Source organism: Salmo salar, chromosome ssa06 (assembly GCF_905237065.1).
Source record: "Salmo salar chromosome ssa06, Ssal_v3.1, whole genome shotgun sequence".
NCBI lineage: Eukaryota > Metazoa > Chordata > Actinopteri > Salmoniformes > Salmonidae > Salmo > Salmo salar.
Genome location: NC_059447.1, coordinates 54,311,368 through 54,330,893, shown reverse-complemented (window position 1 = coordinate 54,330,893; position 19,526 = coordinate 54,311,368). Strand labels below are relative to the sequence as shown.

Below are 19,526 nucleotides of genomic sequence, written 5' to 3'. Positions count from 1 at the left end.
GCAGGAGAAATGTAGCCACTCTTACATCCATAGACGGTTGATAGATGCAAGTACTAACCATCCATGAGATCTAAATGATAGGCTTGTTTTGAAGCTATAGTGTTTGTTTACAAAGATTGGAGTAAAACAAGTTTATATTTGAGGTTCTGATGGGGTACGACAGTTGAACTGACAGTTGAATTATATTCTCCAAGAATCAATGGGTATAAATAATTAATTTATTAATGTTTTGTTACTTTAGCCATATAGTGGGTGCTAGCCTAGCCCACCTCTCACTCGCGACAAAGCCTATGCTATTAAAACCTGTCCTAGCTAAACCTCTACTATCCGAACCCACCTCTTGCTCTTGGAAAAGCCTATCCTAAACCCACCTCTCTTTCTTGGCTTTCTCCAGCTTGTCCTTGAGCACGCGCAGCTCTTTGTTAAGGGAGAGCTGCTGGCCCTCCGAGTCGTGGAGCTCCTTCCGGAGGCCCTTGAGCTCGCTGGTGTGGGAGGCCTCGCGGCGCACCAGCTCCTCCTCGTAGAACAGCACCTTCTTGTCCAGCTCCGACTTTACCTTGGACAGCTCCTGAAGCAGCCCTGGGCTGCTGCTTCCGCTGCCGCGCACGCTGCCCAGCTGCTTCACCTGGGGGGAGGAAGTGAGAGAAATGGCAAATAAACAAAAAATGTACAACATGAAAGAGAGAAAAAGTTAACCTCTTGAGGATCTACGGGATCGGTGTCCCTATACCGGGACAGTTGTTGCTAACGTGTGCCATTGTGACTAGAATGATATTGTAAGTAATTGCAAACTTTCCAGGACATAGACATGTCTTATGCGGGCAGAAAGCTTACATTTTTGTTAATCTAACTGCACTGTCCAATTTACAGTAGCTATTACAGTGAAAAACTACCATGCTATTGTTTGAGGAGAGTGTACAACAAAACCTTTATCACAGCAACTGGTTTGATACATTAATCTCTGAAGGTAAATAATGTGCTTACATTCAGAAATCTTGCTCTGATTTGTCATCCTGAGGGTTCCAGAGATAAAATGTAGCATTGTTTTGTTGGATAAAATCCATTTTTATATTAAAATGTAGGAACTGGGTTCTACAGTTTGAACCCCTGTTGAAAAGGAAAAAATCTGAAAATGGGGTGGACAAACTGACAGGCTAGCAACCTCACAAAAACGACAGACAAGAATGTCTAAAATGCTTCTCTCATATTTGCTCTCATCATTATTGCCTTGCTTCCAGGACGCCAGCCCTGGTTTAGATGAGAAGTATATACACAGTAAAGTAGTTTCGAATGCCAGGCCATAAACTTTGCTCTAATGCAACCCAGCCAAGCCTCCATAATGCTTAATGGGGGCCAGCTGTTAGTAGACAGCTGGCCCCCATAGACCCATTGCCAACAACAACAAACACAAACAAACAACACACACAATATAGCCATGCCAGAGGGAAGACCCCTCAGCGAGCTGGGGGGAAGAGAGGAGAGGGGAGAAATGTGAAGGGAGAAGGAAAAAGATAGAGCAGGGGGATAGGGGAAAGAGTACGAGGATAGCGGAGAGAGCGAGGAAGTGGGGGAGGGGAAAGAGAGAGAATGAAAGGGAGAGTACGGGGATAGGGGAAAGAGTACGGGGATAGGGGAAAGAGTACGAGGATAGGGGAAAGAGTACGAGGATAGGGGAAAGAGTACGAGGATAGGGGAAAGAGTACGAGGATAGGGGAAAGAGTACGAGGATAGGGGAAAGAGTACGAGGATAGGGGAAAGAGTACGAGGATAGGGAAAAGAGTACGAGGATAGGGAAAAGAGTACGAGGATAGGGAAAAGAGTACGAGGATAGGGAAAAGAGTACGAGGATAGGGAAAAGAGTACGAGGATAGGGAAAAGAGTAAGAGGATAGGGAAAAGAGTAAGAGGATAGGGAAAAGGGTGGAAAAGGAAGGGAAGCATATCAGTGAAAGGAGAAAGAGGTAGGCGGGGAGAATTAGAGGTACTAGTAGGGGTAGAGAGAGGAGAGTGGAGACCGGTAGAAGAGGGAGAGAGAACGAGAAAGGGCACTGGAACATCAGTGAAAAAGAGAGTGTGAACTCTGACCTTGAGGTTCTCCAGATCCATCTCCAGCTGTTTGGAGTAGACCTCGCTGTGCTCGCGCAGCTTATGCTGCTTAGATGCCTCCGCCTTGGCATCCTCCAACTGGGCCTCCAACTAACACATGGAGACAAAGCAGAGGTTAACGTCATCATACCCAGAGTTTTATATCCTTCTACCAGGAAATATTTATGCACACATTTACCATGTTCTCATTCTGAACCACACCAAACATTCATGGGCATGTATTGAGTAAATGTGTGTATTGGCATTATGCATACCAGTACTGTGCATATGAATGAACAGTATTGGGAGATGGTGAGGAGATGAGACATTGGTCTATCACCCTGCCAGCATTGAACCCTCCCTGGCCCCATTAACTTTAGCTGGGGTCACCAAAACCCATGTGGACTCTTAGCACTCATCTCGGCCTGAGGGTGCATCTCAATAGTCTTAAGTCTCCACTCCATCTGCACTAATCTAAAAACACGGGCAAGGCCAAAGCAATATGGAGGAAGCCTACTAGGAATTTGCTTTAACCTGCCTAGTTCTTCAATGTCAGTGTAGGTGGAGGACGCAATTTTAGGACTACTGAGATGCAACCATGGGTTGTTTTGGCAGTGTGTGTATTATGTTTCCTAACCCCTAAAGGGCTCTACAAACTCTATGCAAACTGAGCTATGGTGTATCTTATACGCTCTGTTCCAAAAATTCAGCCGCACTTTGGTACGTAGAACAGTGTAGAGAGAGACGCAAACAGAGGGAAGCAAACGGAACTCCGTTGTTCCGTTTGCATAGGGCCCTTAAGGGGAGCTGTAGAGGACATCCCAAGTAGTGCATTCCTCTGTCGCCAATGCAGACAGCACATGAAAGACGAGGCCCTTAAGGGGATACTGACATTCAGATGGAGAAAAAAACAAATAGATAAAAAGCTGATGATAAAAGATACAGCTGAAGAGGAGAGAAGTTGGTTTGTGCTTTCTGAATGGCAGGAGGAGGCCGAAGCACTAAAACAGGTTGTGTGTTGAGGTTTAAAGTCTGGTATTCTTGTACATAGATACTCTTACATAAGCACACACACAGTTAACAATACACATATCAACCACAACCAATTAGAGGTCGACCGATTAATCGGAATGGCCGATTAATTTAGGGCCGATTTCAAGTTTTCATAACAATTGGAAATCGGTATTTTTGGACGCCAATTTTTTTTATGTTTTTAGACCTTTATTTAACTAGGCAAGTCAGTTAACCTGTTGGGGCTAGGGGGCAGTATTTGCACGGCCGGATAAAAAACGTACCCGATTTAAACTGGTTACTACTCTTGCCCAAAAACGAGAATATGCATATAATTAGTAGTTTTGGATAGAAAACACTAAAGTTTCTAAAACTGTTTGAATAGTGTCTGTGAGTATAACAGAAGTCATATGGCAGGCCAAAACCTGAGAAGATTCCATGCAATAAGTGCCCTGTCTGACAATTTGTTCTTCTGTTGCAACTCTATCAAAAATACAGCATCTGTGCTGTAACGTGACATTTTCTAAGGCGCCAGAAAGTGGAATGATGTCTCTGCAGTCTCTGGGCAAAAAACAGCAGGAGTTTTTGTGAGTGGTCAGGCAGTGAACAATGACACTGGAGATGCGCGTCCACGAGACGACTCCATGTTTTTCTTTCAGTCTTTGAATGAATACAACGTCGCCCAGTTGGAATATTATCGCTATTTTACGAGAAAAATCGCATAAAAATAGATTTTAAACAGCGTTTGACATGCTTCGAAGTACGGTAATGGAATATTTAGAAATATTTTGTCACGAAATGCGCTCGCACGTCACCCTTCGGATTGTGACCTGAACGCACGAACAAAACGGAGCCATTTCAATATAACTTATTTGGAACCAAAACAACATTTGTTGTTGAAGTAGAAGTCCTGGCAGTGCATTCTGACGAAGAACAGCAAAGGTAATCCAATTTTTCTTATAGTAAATTTCAGTTGGTGAGGGCCAAACTTGGTGGGTGTCAAATTAGCTAGCCGTGATGGCCGGGCTATCTACTCAGAATATTGCAAAATGTGCTTTCCCCCGAAAAGCTATTTTAAAATCTGACACCGCGATTGCATAAAGGAGTTCTGTATCTATTATTCTTAAAATAATTGTTATGTATTTTGTCAACGTTTATCGTGAGTAATTTAGTAAATTCACCGGAAGTGTTCGGTGGGTATGCTAGTTCTGAACATCACATGCTAATGTAAAAAGCTGGTTTTTGATATAAATATGAACTTGATTGTTATACAATACATGCATGTTTTGTTCAATGTCCTAGGAGTGTCATCTGATGAAGATCATCAAAGGTTAGTGCTGCATTTAGCTGTGGTTTTGGTTTTTGTGACATATATGCTTGCTTTGTTAATGACTGTCTGATTTTTTTTGGCAGGGTACTCTCCTGACATAATCTAATATTTTGCCTACGCTGTAAAGCCTTTTTGAAATCGGACAATGTGGTTAGATTAACGAGAGTCTTGTCTTTAAAATGGTGAAAAATAGTCATATGTTTGAGAAATTGAAGTTATAGTATTTATGAGGTATTTGTATTTCACGCCACACCATTCCACTGGCTGTTGACTAGCGTCCCACCTTGCCCAGGGAGGTTAAGAACACATTCTTATTTTCAATGACAGCCTAGGAACGGTGGGTTAACTGCCTTGTTCAGGGGCAGAACGACAGATTTTTACCTTGTCAGCTCGGGGATTCAACCTTGCAACCTTACGGTTAACTAGTCCAACGCTCTAACCACCTGCTTTACATTGCACTCCACGAGGAGCCTGCCTGTTACGCGAATGCAGTAAGAAGCCAAGGTAAGTTGCTAGCTAGCATTAAACGTATCTTATAAAAAACAATCAATGAATCATAATCACTAGTTAACTACACATGGTTGATGATATTACTAGTTTTTCTAGCCTGTCCTGCGTTGCATATAAATCGCTTAGGTACACGTTACGCCAACCATAAACATCAATACCCTTCTTAAAATCAATACACAAGTATATATAAACCTGCATATTTAGTTAATATTGCCTGCTAACATGAATTTCTTTTAACTAGGGAAAATGTGTCAGTTCTCTTGCAAACAGTCAGGGTATATGCAGCAGTTTGGGCCGCCTGGCTCGTTGCGAACTGTGAAGACTTTTTCTTCCTAACAAAGATAGCCGACTTCGCCAAACGGGGGATGATTTAACAAAAGCGCATTTGCGAAAAAAGCACAATCGTTGCACGACTGTACCTAACCATAAACATCAACGCCTTTCTTAAAATCAATACACAGAAGTATATATTTTTAAACCTGCATATTTAGCTAAAAGAAATCCAGGTTAGCAGGCAATATTAACCAGGTGAAATTGTGTCATTTTGCGTTCATTGCACGCAGAGTCAGGGTATATGCAACAGTTTGGGCCGCCTGGCTCGTTGCAAACTAATTTGCCAGAATTTTACGTAATTATGACATAACATTGGAGGTTGTGCAATGTAACAGGAATATTTAGACTTAGGGATGCCACCCGTTAGATAAAATACTGAACGGTTTCGTACTTAACTGACAGGAAAAACGCTTTGTTTTCGAGATGATAGTTTCCGGATTCGACCATATTAATGACCTAAGGCTTGTATTTCTGTATGTTATTAGGTTATAATTAAGTCTATGATTTGATAGAGCAGTCTGACTGAGCGATGGTAGGCAGCAGCAGGCTCGTAAGCGTTCATTCAAACAGCACTTTCCTAGGTTTGCCAGCAGCCCTTCGCAATGCATTGCGCTGTTTATGACTTCAAGCCTGTCAACTCCCAAGATTAGGCTGGTGTAACCGATGTGAAATGGCTAGCTAGTTAGCCGGTTGCGCACTAATAGCGTTTCAAACGTCACTCGCTCTGAGACTTGGAGTAGTTTTTCCCCCTTGCTCTGCATGGGTAACGCTGCTTCGAGGGTGGCTGTTGTCGATGTGTTCCTGGTTCGAGCCCAGGTAGGAGCGAGGAGAGGGACGGAAGCTACACTGTTACACTGGCAATACTAAAGTGCCTATAAGAACATCAAATAGTCAAAGGTATATGAAATACAAATCGTATAGAGTGAAATAGTCCTATAATTCCTACAACCTAAAACTTCTTACCTGGGAATATTGAAGACTCATGTTAAAAGGAACCACCAGCTTTCATATGTTCTCATGTTCTGAGCAAGGAACTTAAACGTTAGCTTTTTTACATGGCACATATTGCACTTTTACTTTCTTCTCCAACACTTTTTGCATTATTTAAATCAAATTGAACATGTTTCATTATTTATTTTAGGCTAAATTGATTTTATTGATGTATTATATTAAGTTAAAATAAGTGTTCATTCAGTATTGTTGTAATTGTCATTATTACAAATTTTAAAAAAAAATTTAAAAAAAGAAGAAATCGGCATCGGCTTTTTTTGGGTCCTCCAATAATCGTTATCGGTGTTGAAAAATCATAATTGGTCGACCTCTACAACCAATACACTCAATTATGCCCTCATCACAGAAAACGAAACATTGCTAATTAGCTTAATGTTGCTAACACATTGCTATTCCGCCTCCGGCATGCTAACTTTATCCACAATTGTTAGCATATTAAGTTTTAGTGAACTTAATGTTAGTAAACTAAGACTTAGCAAGCCAAATGTTACCAGAGATGGTAGAGAAAGCAAAACCTCCACCTCCGAAATTTTCCACCTTGCAAAAATTTCGGAGGTGGAGGTTTTGCAGAGGTGGTGTCCCAGAGACTATAGAGAAAAGAGACATCTCACTGGCAAATTGTTTCTGGTCAGGGTGGGGACAATAAGTAGACCAGAAGCAGCTGTTCCCTCTCTTGTGTGAGCATGCCAGAGATTATGAAGGAACCGTGAGCTCACACGGGAAAGCATGCTCACGAGAGAGAGGGAACGACCACTTACAGACAGGAACCTTGACACCTTTTTTTCAATGGTAAATGGCCTGAGTGAACTCTTAAATTATCCACCATCATTGATGCTACCAAGCAAAGACTCATAGCAAGCAAAGAAGATAAACGTTAGCAAGCTAAGAGTTAGCAATCTAAGTACAAGCAAGGTAAAGTTTAGCAAGCTAACTGTTATCGAGCAAAGTGTTATAAAGCTAAGTATAACCAAACAAATTGTTAGTTAGCTAAGCTAAGTGTTTAGTTAGAAAGCTAAATGCTAGCACTTTAAGTGTTAGCATTAGTGAGCAGCGCGCTAGTCAACTTTTACGTCTCACCTCCTTGCGAGCCTTCTCAGTCTTGCGGATGTCCTGGCGCATTGCGTCCACCTTCTTTACAGCAGCATCCATCTCCTCCTCCTTGTCGCGGAGCTGGCGCGAGAGGCGCTGCTTGGTGGAACGCAGCTCGGCCATTCGTTCACTCAGCTCAGAAAACTCCTTAAGGGCCAGTTTCCGCTGGCTATGGGCCTCATTCAGCTCCTTGGTCTGGGACTTGAGGCGCTCCAGGGACTCCACCAGTTGCTGTTGGTGGAGATGGAGAGGGGAAGCGGGGGGGTGAGAGAGGAGGGGAGAGTGGATAAGGGAGGGAGGGAGAGAGTGAGAAAGAAGGAAGGAGGGTGAGAGATGTGGGGGAGGTAGGTTGTAGAGGGGGAAGAGATGGAAGGGAGAGAAATGTCGAGTGAAAGGGTGGGTGGGTAGGTGAGAGGGGGGAGGGAAATTGAGAGAAAGAAAGAGTCAGGAGAGAGAAAGAAGGAAGGGTGGGAGGAAGAGGGCAGCAAAAGAAAAGAGAGCGCGCAGAGGAGGCAGGAGAGATGGTGAGAGGGAAAGAGCCAGACAGAATGAAAGGTGAGTAGATGAAATAAGGAGAGGGAGCGAAAGCATGAGAGAAAGAGAGAAAGGAGGACAGCATGAGAGGAGAGGAATCAGGAGAGAAAGAAAAAGTAATCAGTGTACTATCAATTATAAGCTTGACTGACACTATAAACGTACATAGACAATTAGTATTGTACAAATTCTTTAAAGGGAAATTCCACCCTTTTTCAACATTCAATTCATAATCTCCAGCTCCACCCCAAGATGTGAAAATGGTAGGTTTCTATGGCTGCCTGAACTTGTCCAATAACAAACACATGGTGTGCACTAATGAAAATAACCCTGAAGTAGGGGGGTGGGTTTAAAGGTCAGGGGGGGAAGAGAAGAGTGATGTTACCTTGTGGATTTCCTCCTTCTGTAGTCTCAGGGCTTTGACCTGCTTGTCCAGGGTCTTCAGCTTGGAGGAGGAGCTCTCGAAGTCCTGGCGCAGCGTCACCACCTCCTCCAGCTGGTGCTCCAGCTTATCAGAGTCTGAAAGACGGCAAAAGGGGGAGGGACTTCCTGGTTAGCGGGATGGTGATAGGTTAGGGTCAATGTTTCCCAAAAGGTCACAATTTTACTGGACAGTGGCTTCAGACTGGGCTTCAGGGAGAAACCTTTGATTTAGTTTGTAAAAAACATAACGAATAAAACATAATACTTTGTTTATGCGAAAGGTGACAAGAACTAAGCCCTACAGATGAAGAACCATAGACGGGCCTTATATATAGACACAGTACCAGTCAAAGGTTTGGACAACACCTACTCATTCAAAGGTTTTTCTTTATTTTTACTATTTTCTACATTGTAGAATAATAGTGAAGACATCAAAACTATGAAATAACAAATATATATATATTTGAGATTCTTCAAAGTAGCCACCCTTTGCCACTCTCTCAACCAGCTTCATGAGGAATGCTTTTCCAACTGTCGTGAAGGAGTTCCCACATATGCTTAGCACTTATTGGCTGCTTTTCCGTCACCCTACGGTCCAACTCATCCCAAATCAATCTCAATTGGGTTGAGGTCTGGTGATTGTGAAGGCCAGGTCATCTGATGCAGCACTCCATCACTCTCCTTCTTGGTCAAATAGCCTTTACACAGCCTGGAGGTGTGTTTTGGGTCATTGTTTAAATGATAGTCCCACTTAGGGCAAACCAGATGGGATGGCGTATCGCTGCAGAATACTGTGGTAGCCATGCTGGTTAAGTGTGCCTTGAATTCTAAATAAATCACTGACTGTCACCAGAAAAGCACCCCCACACATATATATACATACACTTGAAGTCAGAAGTTTACATACACTTAGGATGGAGTCATTAAAACTTGTTTTTCAACCACTCCACAAATGTCTTGTTAGCAAAACATAGTTCTGGCAAGTCGGTAAGGACATCTACTTTGTGCATGACACAAGTCATTTTTCCAACAACTGTTTACAGGCAGATTATTTCACTTATAATTCACTGTATCACAATTCCAGTGGGTCAGAAGATTACGTACACTAAGTTGACTGTGCCTTTAAACAGCTGGGAAAATTCCAGAAAATTATGTCATGGCTTTAGAAGCTTCTGATAGGCTAATTGACATAATTTTAGTCAATTGGAGGTGTACCTGTGGATGCATTTCAAGGCCTACCTTCAAACCTAGTGCCTCTTGCTTGACATCATGGGAAAATCAAAAATCAGACAAGACCTCAGGAAAAAAAAATTGTAGACCTCCACAAGTCTGGTTCATCCTTGCGAGCAATTTCTAAACGCCTGAAGGTACCACGTTCATCTGTACAAACAATAGTACGCAAGTATAAACACCATGGGACCACACAGCCGTCATACCGCTTTATCTCCTAGAGATGAACGGACTTTGGTGCGAAAAGTGCAAATCAATCCCAGAACAACAGCAAAGGACCTTGTGAAGATGTTGGAGGAAACAGGTACAAAAGTATCTATATCCACAGTAAAACAAGTCCTATATTGACATAACCTGAAAGGCCGCTCAGCAAGGAAGAAGCCATTGCTCCAAAACCACCATATAAAAGCCAGACGGTTTGCAACTGCACATTGGGACAAAGATCGTACTTTTTGGAGAAATGTCCTCTGGTCTGATGAAACAAAAATATAACTGTTTGGCCATAATGACCATCATTATGTTTGGAGGAAAAAGGGTGACGGCTTGCAAGCCCGAAGAACACCATCCCAACTGTGAAGCACGGGGGTGGCAGCATCATGTTGTGGGGGCACTTTGCTGCAGGAGGGACTGGTGCACTTCAGAAAATAAATGGTATCATGAGGAAGGAAAATTATGTGGATATATTGTATCAACATCTCAGTCAGGAAGTTGAAGCTTGGTCGCAATGGGTCTTCCAAATGGATAATGACCACAAGCATACTTCCAAAGTTGTAGCAAAAGGACACAAAGTCAAGGTATAGGAGTGGACATCACAAAGCCCTGACCACAATCCCATAGAAAATTTGTGGGCAGAACTGAAAAGGTGTGTGCGAGCAAGGAGGCCTACAAACCTGACTTCTGACCCACTGGGAATGTGAATTAAGAAATAAAAGCTGAAATAAATCATTCTCTACTATTATTCTGACATTTCACATTCTTAAAATAAAGTGGTGATCCTAACTTACCTAAGAGAGGGAATTGTTACTAGGATTAAATGTCAGGAATTGTGAAAAACGGAGTTTAAATGTGTTTGGCTACACACACAAAACTACACTGCTCAAAAAAATAAAGGGAACACTTAAACAACACAATGTAACTCCAAGTCAACCACACTTCTGTGAAATCAAACTGTCCACTTAGGAAGCAACACTGATTGACAATAAATGTCACATGCTGTTGTGCAAATGGAATAGACAACAGGTGGAAATTATAGGCAATTAGCAAGACACCCCCAATAAAGGAGTGGTTCTGCAGGTGGGGACCACAGACCACTTCTCAGTTCCTATGCTTCCTGGCTGATGTTTTGGTCACTTTTGAATGCTGGCGGTGCTTTCACTCTAGTGGTAGCATGAGACGGAGTCTACAACCCACACAAGTGGCTCAGATAGTGCAGCTCATCCAGGATGGCACATCAATGCGAGCTGTGGCAAGAAGGTTTGCTGTGTCTGTCAGCGTAGTGTCCAGAGCATGGAGGCGCTACCAGGAGACAGGCCAGTACATCAGGAGACGTGGAGGAGGCCGTAGGAGGGCAACAACCCAGCAGCAGGACCGCTACCTCCGCCTTTGTGCAAGGAGGAGCAGGAGAAGCACTGCCAGAGCCCTGCAAAATGACCTCCAGCAGGCCACAAATGTGCATGCGTCTGCTCAAACGGTCAGAAACAGACTCCATGAGGGTTAGCCTGTGTAAGTTTTCCACTTTAATTTGAGTGCGACTCCAAACCAGACCTCCTATTGATAAACTGATTTACATTGATTATTTTTGTGTGATTTTATGGTCGCTATTATCCAAATCTGCGCAAAAAGTATTTAATAAACGCTATTTCTTTCATTCAGATCTAGATGTGCGTTGTTTATGTTCCTTGCTTTGAGTGCATATTTATATACCGTCAGGACAATTATTTGAGGCACAATATGACATACAGAAAGGGCAGAGTATACAATAAAAAAAACTATATCTTGTCAGAAAATAAACAAGAAGTCTCCCACCTCTTTCTACCATGTAGGCCCATTGCTTGGTCACAGTCGCTGATAACTGATAGAGTTTAGCATTAGATCCTTTGCATCACACTGGATTTGCCCTATTTAGTTATAACGGGGCCACTGATCGCCTACACGGAACCACATTCGAAATATGACAACTATGTTTGAGGCGCAGAGGATCAGGTTTGTATCTGCCATTGTTGATAACCTTTTGCTGCTGTTAACCCATGTCGATTATTTTAACCAGTTGCAGTATGCGGAAAGAGTCAACACTAAACAAAAATAAAGGTATCTTGTCACTGGGAAACCCATCATTTTTGTGTGGTGAAATTCCGAAACATGTAAGACCAGAACATGTGCATTAGTGTTCCAAACAGCATTCATACTGCATCTATCACATATTGGAGTAGGGAATCAGCTTAATCTTAAAACGCCTAAATGGGGTTGTATAACTTATGGTGTTTTATATTGTATATAGGTGTAAAGGGCTTAGAGGTAACAAATCTTTTTTCCCAATATAACACCTAGTTCAGGCCGCAGCCAATCATAAGTGGTAGACCATTTTAGACGTTAATGACGGTCTATCCATGGGCATTATGTGGATGTTAACACAGCAGCAAATCATAAGAACAGAGACCATTTAAGATGTTACTTGAAGGGTCTATCCATGTAAGTATTATAAGCAACTTTTGAGGCAGGGACGTTAGCGTCCCACCTGGCCAACATCCAGTGAAATTGCAGAGCTTAATCAAACCAGAATTATAAACATTAACTTTCATGAAACTACAATACATCAGTAAAAGCTTAAATTTGTTAATCCAGCCACAACAGATTTCTACATTACTGTATGAAAGCTAACACCATGCGATTATCTGAGACAGCGCCTGCATACAAAAGAATATTTCAACTAGGCTAGCCACAAAGCTGAAGAAGCATAATAAATGTTTTACCTTGATGATCTTCTTCTGTTGGCACTCAAAGGTCCCAGATACATCACATTACTGCTGCTTTGTTTCAATAAAACTTCTTTATATCCATAAAATTTGTGCTTAGCTGGGCGCTTCAGTCAATAATCCACCCAGCTCTCCATCAAATGCATACAAAATGAATCCAAACGTTACTAATAAACTTTTCCGAACAAGTCAAAACTTTTATAAATCAAACTCAGGTACCCTAATACATAAATAAACAATCAAATGAAGACGGAGAATCGTTAGTGTTTCTACCAGAGAAAATAAAGAATGCTCTCTTCGAATGCCGCTTGTAAACACTACAGCCAAATGGGAGCCACCTAGAAAAATTACAATTTCCCCTACCAGTTTTCCTAAAACCGTGCATTGGGAAACTCTTTCAAAGACTTGACATCTAGCAGTTTCCAGGAATCCTAAATGGAGTGATTTAATTAATAAAGTAATGTGCGACAGCAATTAGACAGTCATTAAAAGTGATGGCCATTGAAAACAGTGGAAGAAAACTTTTTTATTGGGATGGTTTACTAAGCTACCATATCAGTTCTTTCTCATATACCTAGACATAATGTTAACAGTTTTAGAAACTTTAGAGTGTTTTCATCCAAATCTATCCATTTTGCAGTTTGAATGTTCAGAGGCCAGTTGTCAGAATGTTATAGATTTTGGACTTCTTTTGAGAAGGTACTAGAACCATCGCGCATCTCTGCCTGTGCGCCACTGAATTCGGTGCCTTATATCTTCTTGGGGATTAGTGATGTTTTCAAATGTCATTATCTGCCGATCAACAGCGATAGACAAACACGTAGATAGTAGAGGCTGTGTCCTTTCAGGTGATGTTTACATTCAACTCCAAATTATTTTAGAATATGTTCACACAATGTACCATCAGCAGTCTAAAATAACTCAAAAGGAGATCTGTAAAGTTATCTAGTTTAGTGAAAGTACATTTGTGCTGCGCTTGAATAGCCTCAAAAGTAAACCAAGGTTACATCAAACACTTTAGTATTTGACCTTTAAACGAAAGCTAGCTTCCATGATTGAAACGCCCAGACAGTGTTGATACAGTCACAAGTTATTTGCTGATTGCTGGTAATTGAGAGACACTGACCTTGCAAGTTTCTTCTTGGTTTCGACTCTTCATATTTCATCTCCTTGTCTCGGCTCTGTGGAGGCCCACCGCCAGGGGTCTGTGGAGAGACTGCACCTGAGTGGATTCTGGAGGGCCAGAGAGGCAGGGAACACAGGCCAAGGGTCAGGTAGTCATGTTCACCTTAAACTGTAAACATGTGTACTGGCGGTGTCTGTGTGTGCATGTTTCTCCTGGTCTCGCTTGGGTGTGGCTCACGCATGCCATCTGTGTGTGTGTTTTCTTTGCCTCACCTGCAGCTATGACCAGCTCTTGCTTCTCCTGCTCCAGCTGGTGGATCCTCCTCTCGGAAACCCTCCACTCCCGCTTCTCCTCTCTCCTGTCCCTGTGACTGCCCTCCTGAGTTCTGCTGATGTGTCAAGCTCTGTTGGATTAGCCAAATGAACCAGAAGCAGTTAACCGTAGGTAGTTCATCAATGGTAGGTACACAGTAGCCAAAAGCACCGATGGGCAATGTCCTGTTGGGTAGAGAGGAAGAGAGAGATGAGAGATCTATAGATGGAATGAGCCAAACTGGACCAAGGAAGAATTAAATCCACTGAGGCTCGTGGAGGACAAAAATACTTGGTTTTTTCATATTTTTAACCAGGGAATCTGGGACTATAATTGAGTGTCTTTCACAATAAATCAGTGAAATAGAGTTCATTCACTTAGCCAGCTGGCTAGCTGCTCTCAGTTAGCATTACCACAGTTCTTTCCAGTTAGTGTTAACTAGTTAGCTTGAGTCTAGTAGCATTTGCTAATTAGCCATTTTTCTGTAATTAGCTAGATAGTTTGTTTCCCAAGCCCACCCTGCACCGGTTTAAGAATACCAGCCGCTTCACGCTGCTGGAGTGCCGAATGGGGAGCTGACGTCAGATGTAGGCTTGAGCTGATGATCCGAACAATGCCATAAGAATGGTATCCTAAAGTCACCCGATACTGCTTCTACCAGGCGGCGCCGTGGGCCTCGAGGATGAGATTTCCCGTATCAGGTCTCATGCCCTCCGTCACATCACTGATGTTTGAGGAACTAAAAACGCCTCCTGTAAGAGAGCAGGGAAGTAGAGGGAAGAGGGGAATTGTGACTCTAAAATCTCCTTTATAGTGTCAATAGTATTCACACAAAATAATTTCACACATATAAATATCTGCAAAAAGAAGTAGGAGGGGACAAAAGAAATGGGGTGAAAGCATAGGGGAGTACATGAGCTCAGAGAAGAGGGGGTAGATAGGCCTGACCAAATGAGGCACAGGAACGCAAAGGAAGTAGAAGGAGGACAAACAGAGTGAGACCAACAAAGAGAAAGTCAGAAAGACCGTAGAAGATAAGGCAACCAACAGAATTACAGCTATATACAAAAGCCTTCAGAAATGTTTGTCAGGAATTGTGGAAAACGGAGTTTAAATGTGTTTGGCTACACACACAAAACTACACTGCTCAAAAAAATAAAGGGAACACTTAAACAACACAATGTAACTCCAAGTCAACCACACTTCTGTGAAATCAAACTGTCCACTTAGGAAGCAACACTGATTGACAATAAATGTCACATGCTGTTGTGCAAATGGAATAGACAACAGGTGGAAATTATAGGCAATTAGCAAGACACCCCCAATAAAGGAGTGGTTCTGCAGGTGGGGACCACAGACCACTTCTCAGTTCCTATGCTTCCTGGCTGATGTTTTGGTCACTTTTGAATGCTGGCGGTGCTTTCACTCTAGTGGTAGCATGAGACGGAGTCTACAACCCACACAAGTGGCTCAGATAGTGCAGCTCATCCAGGATGGCACATCAATGCGAGCTGTGGCAAGAAGGTTTGCTGTGTCTGTCAGCGTAGTGTCCAGAGCATGGAGGCGCTACCAGGGAGACAGGCCAGTACATCAGGAGACGTGGAGGAGGCCGTAGGAGGGCAACAACCCAGCAGCAGGACCGCTACCTCCGCCTTTGTGCAAGGAGGAGCAGGAGAAGCACTGCCAGAGCCCTGCAAAATGACCTCCAGCAGGCCACAAATGTGCATGCGTCTGCTCAAACGGTCAGAAACAGACTCCATGAGGGTGGTATGAGGGCCCGACGTCCACAGGTGGGGGTTGTGCTTACAGCCCAACACCGTGCAGGACGTTTGGCATTTGCCAGAGAACACCAAGATTGGCAAATTCGCCACTGGCGCCCTGTGCTCTTCACAGATGAAAGCAGGTTCACACTGAGCACATGTGACAGACGTGACAGAGTCTGGAGACGCCGTGGAGAACGTTCTGCTGCCTGCAACATCCTCCAGCATGACCGGTTGGCGGTGGGTCCGTCATGGTGTGGGGTGGCATTTCTTTGGGGGGCCACACAGCCCTCCATGTGCTTGCCAGAGGTAGCCTGACTGCCATTAGGTACCGAGATGAGATCCTCAGACCCCTTGTGAGACCATATGCTGGTGCGGTTGGCCCTGGGTTCCTCCTAATGCAAGACAACGCTAGACCTCATGTGGCTGGAGTGTGTCAGCAGTTCCTGCAAGAAGAAGGCATTGATGCTATGGACTGGCCCGCCCGTTCCCCAGACCTGAATCCAATTGAGCACATCTGGGACATCATGTCTCGCTCCATCCACCAACGCCACGTTGCACCACAGACTGTCCAGGAGTTGGCGGATGCTTTAGTCCAGGTCTGGGAGGAGATCCCTCAGGAGACCATACGCCACCTCATCAGGAGCATTCCCAGGCGTTGTAGGGAGGTCATACAGGCACGTGGAGGCCACACACACTACTGAGCCTCATTTTGACTTGTTTTAAGGACATTACATCAAAGTTGGATCAGCCTGTAGTGTGGTTTTCCACTTTAATTTTGAGTGTGACTCCAAATCCAGACCTCCATGGGTTGATAAATTGGATTTACATTGATTATTTTTGTGTGATTTTGTTGTCAGCACATTCAACTATGTAAAGAAAAAAGTATTTAATAACGTTATTTCTTTCATTCAGATCTAGGATGTGTTGTTTAAGTGTTCCCTTTATTTTTTTGAGCAGTATATTTATATATCTGTCAGGAGTCAATTATTTGAGTGCACAATATGACATATACAGAAGGAAGTAGAGTATACAATAAAAAAAACTATATTCTTGTCAGAAAATAAAATGTTGCCCCCACACTCCCTCTACCATGTAGGTCCATTGCTTGGTCAAGAGTCGTTGATATCTGATAGAGTTTAGCATAATAGATCCCTTGCATCAATTGGATTTGCCCGAGCTTTGTTATAACGGCCACTGATCGCTCTGCACGAACCATATCTTGAAAATATGATAACCATGTTTGAGGCGAGAGGATTGTAGGGTTTATCCAAGCACTAAGGATAACCTTTTTTGCTGCTGTTAACCCTGCATAAATGATTATTTTTCTGAACCAGTTGCAGTACAAGTGAAGAGTCATCACTCAATAAAAAATAAAGGTGCATCTTTGTTCACTGGGAAACCCATCATTTTTGTAAGGAAATCTGAAACATGTGACCAGAACATGTGCATTAGTGTTCCAACAGCATTCATACGGCATCTATCACATATTGGAGTAGGAATCAGCTTCATCTTAAAACGCCTAAATGGGGTTGCATAACTTATGTATAAGCTTATACTGTACTTAAGCAGGTGTGCTGGGTTTTTAGAGGTAACAAATCTTTTTTCCCAAATGGTACCCAGTTCAGGTCGCAGCCAATCATAAGTGGCAGAGACCATTTTAGACGTTAATGACGGGTCTATCCATGTAAGCATTATGTGGGATGTTAACAGACAGCAGCAAATCATAAGCATCAGAGACCATTTTAGATGTTAATGAAGGGTCTATCCATGTAAGCATTATGTGGGTTAACTTCTTATGGGCAGGTGGGACGTTAGCGTCCCACCTGGCCAACATCCAGTGAAATTGCAGAGCGCGAAATTCAAACTACAGAATTATAAATATTTAACTTTCATGAAATCACAAGGGTAATACATCAAAGTAAAGCTTAAATTCTTGTTAATCCAGCCGCTGTGTCAGATTTCAAAAGGCTTTACGGGCGAAAGCACACCATGCGATTATCTGAGGACAGCGCCCCGCATACAAAAGCATATTTCAACCAGGCTGGTGCGCCACAAAAGTCAGAAATAGCTATATAATAAATGCCTTACCTTTGATGATCTTCTTCTGTTGGCACTCCAAAAGGTCCCAGATACATCACACATTGTCATTTTGTTCAATAATGTCCTTCTTTATATCCATAAAAACTCAGTTTAGCTGGCGCTTCAGTCAATAATCCACCCAGTTTCCCTCCATCAAAAATGCATACAAATGAATCACAAACGTTACTAATAAACTTTTCCGAACAAGTCAAAACTTTTATAAATCAAACCTTAGGTACCCTAATACATAAATAAACAATCAAATTTAAGACGGAGAATCGTTAGTGTCTTTACCAGAGAAAAATACCAAAGAATGTGCTCTCTTAATCACGGCTTGGAAACACTACGAGCCAAAATGGGAGCCACCTAGAAAAATTACAATTTCTGGCTCAGTTTTCCAAAAAACCAGCATGAAACTCTTTCTAAAGACTTGACATCTAGTGGAAGCCCTAGGAACTGCAATGTGGGAGGATTTTGCCTTAATAAAAGTAATAAAAGTGACAGCCATTGTGACAGTCAATAAAAGTGACAGCCATTGAAAACAGTGGTAGGCTGAAAACTTTTTTTATTGGGATGGTTTGTCCTCGGGGTTTCGCCTGCCATATCAGTTCTGTTATACTCAGACATAATGTTAACAGTTTTAGAAACTTTAGAGTGTTTTCTATCCAAATCTATCCATTTTGCAGTTTGAATGTTCAGAGGCCAGTTGTCAGGAATTTATTACAGATTTTGGACTTTTGAGAAGGTACTCAGAACTACACGTGCATCTCTGCCTAAAAGGCCACTGGAATTCGGTGCCTTATATCTTCTCAGATTAGTGATGTTTTCAAATGTCATTATCTGCTGACTAACAGCTGCGAACAGACAAACACGTAGATAGTAGAGGTTGTGTCCTTTCAGGTGATGTGTAACATTCTAACTCCAAATTATTTAGAATATGTTCACACAAATGCAATTACATGCAGCAGTTCAAAATAACTCAAAAAGGAGATCTGTAAAGCTATCTAAAGGGTTTAGGTGAAAGGATACTTGTGTTGCGCTGGAATAGCCCCAAAAGTAAACCAAGGGCACATCAAACACTTTCAGGTATTTGACCTTGTGTTCCAGCCAGGCCTGATTTAAAACGCCCCCAGACAGTGTTGAGTTGCCCGATCAATGATGTTGGTTTGCCAGATTGGGTTACATTGAGAGACACTGACCTGCAAGTTTCTTCTTGAGCCTCTCGATCTCTTCTGTTGAGCTTCTGCATCCTCTTGTCTCGGCCCTGGGTGGAGGCCCCACGGCCAGGCCCGTGGAGACTGCACAGCCTAGTGGACTCTGAGTGGGGTCAGAGAGGGCAAGAAACACAGGTCAAGGGTCAGAAGTCATGTTCACTTTAAACTGTGGGTCACTAAGGGTGTGTATCAAGCGGTGGTCTGTGTGCATGTTTCTCCTGGCCTCGCTGGTGTGTGTCTACGATGCGATCTGTGTGTGTGTGTTTTTTTTTGCCCTCTCACCCTGCAGCTGCGACTCAGCTCTTGCTTCTCCTGCTCCAGCTGGCGGATCCTCCTCCGAAAAACCTCCACCCCCCAGCTCCCTCTCCTGGTCCCTGTGACGCCCTCCTGGGAGCCCGTCAACAGGCCGGCTTGTTGACGCCAAGCCGCAGTCCGAGCAGCTGTCCTGGTGTAGGCGAAGCCCACGAAGGGCAGGTGCTGGCCAGTGAAGCCGGTGTGCGTAATC

At 43.1% G+C, this 19,526-nt stretch overlaps 1 protein-coding gene across 13 annotated transcripts in view; it reads right to left on the bottom strand.

Moving 5' to 3' along the window:
* LOC106607646 (serine/threonine-protein kinase MRCK beta) overlaps positions 1–19,526 on the bottom strand; it is a 145,913-nt gene that overhangs the window by 57,469 nt on the left and 68,918 nt on the right. For all 13 annotated transcript variants that reach the window (XR_006770272.1, XR_006770273.1, XR_001329245.2 and 10 more), the window contains 4 exons: positions 8,288–8,421; positions 7,357–7,599; positions 2,085–2,195; positions 372–625 (listed from right to left, as the gene is read on the bottom strand). Coding sequence is in view for 10 of the 13 variants with exons in the window: in XM_045720721.1 (XP_045576677.1) it covers positions 372–625; positions 2,085–2,195; positions 7,357–7,599; positions 8,288–8,421 (742 nt within the window). In the remaining 3 variants the exon portion in view is untranslated. The remainder of the gene's footprint in view (positions 1–371; positions 626–2,084; positions 2,196–7,356; positions 7,600–8,287; positions 8,422–19,526) is intronic.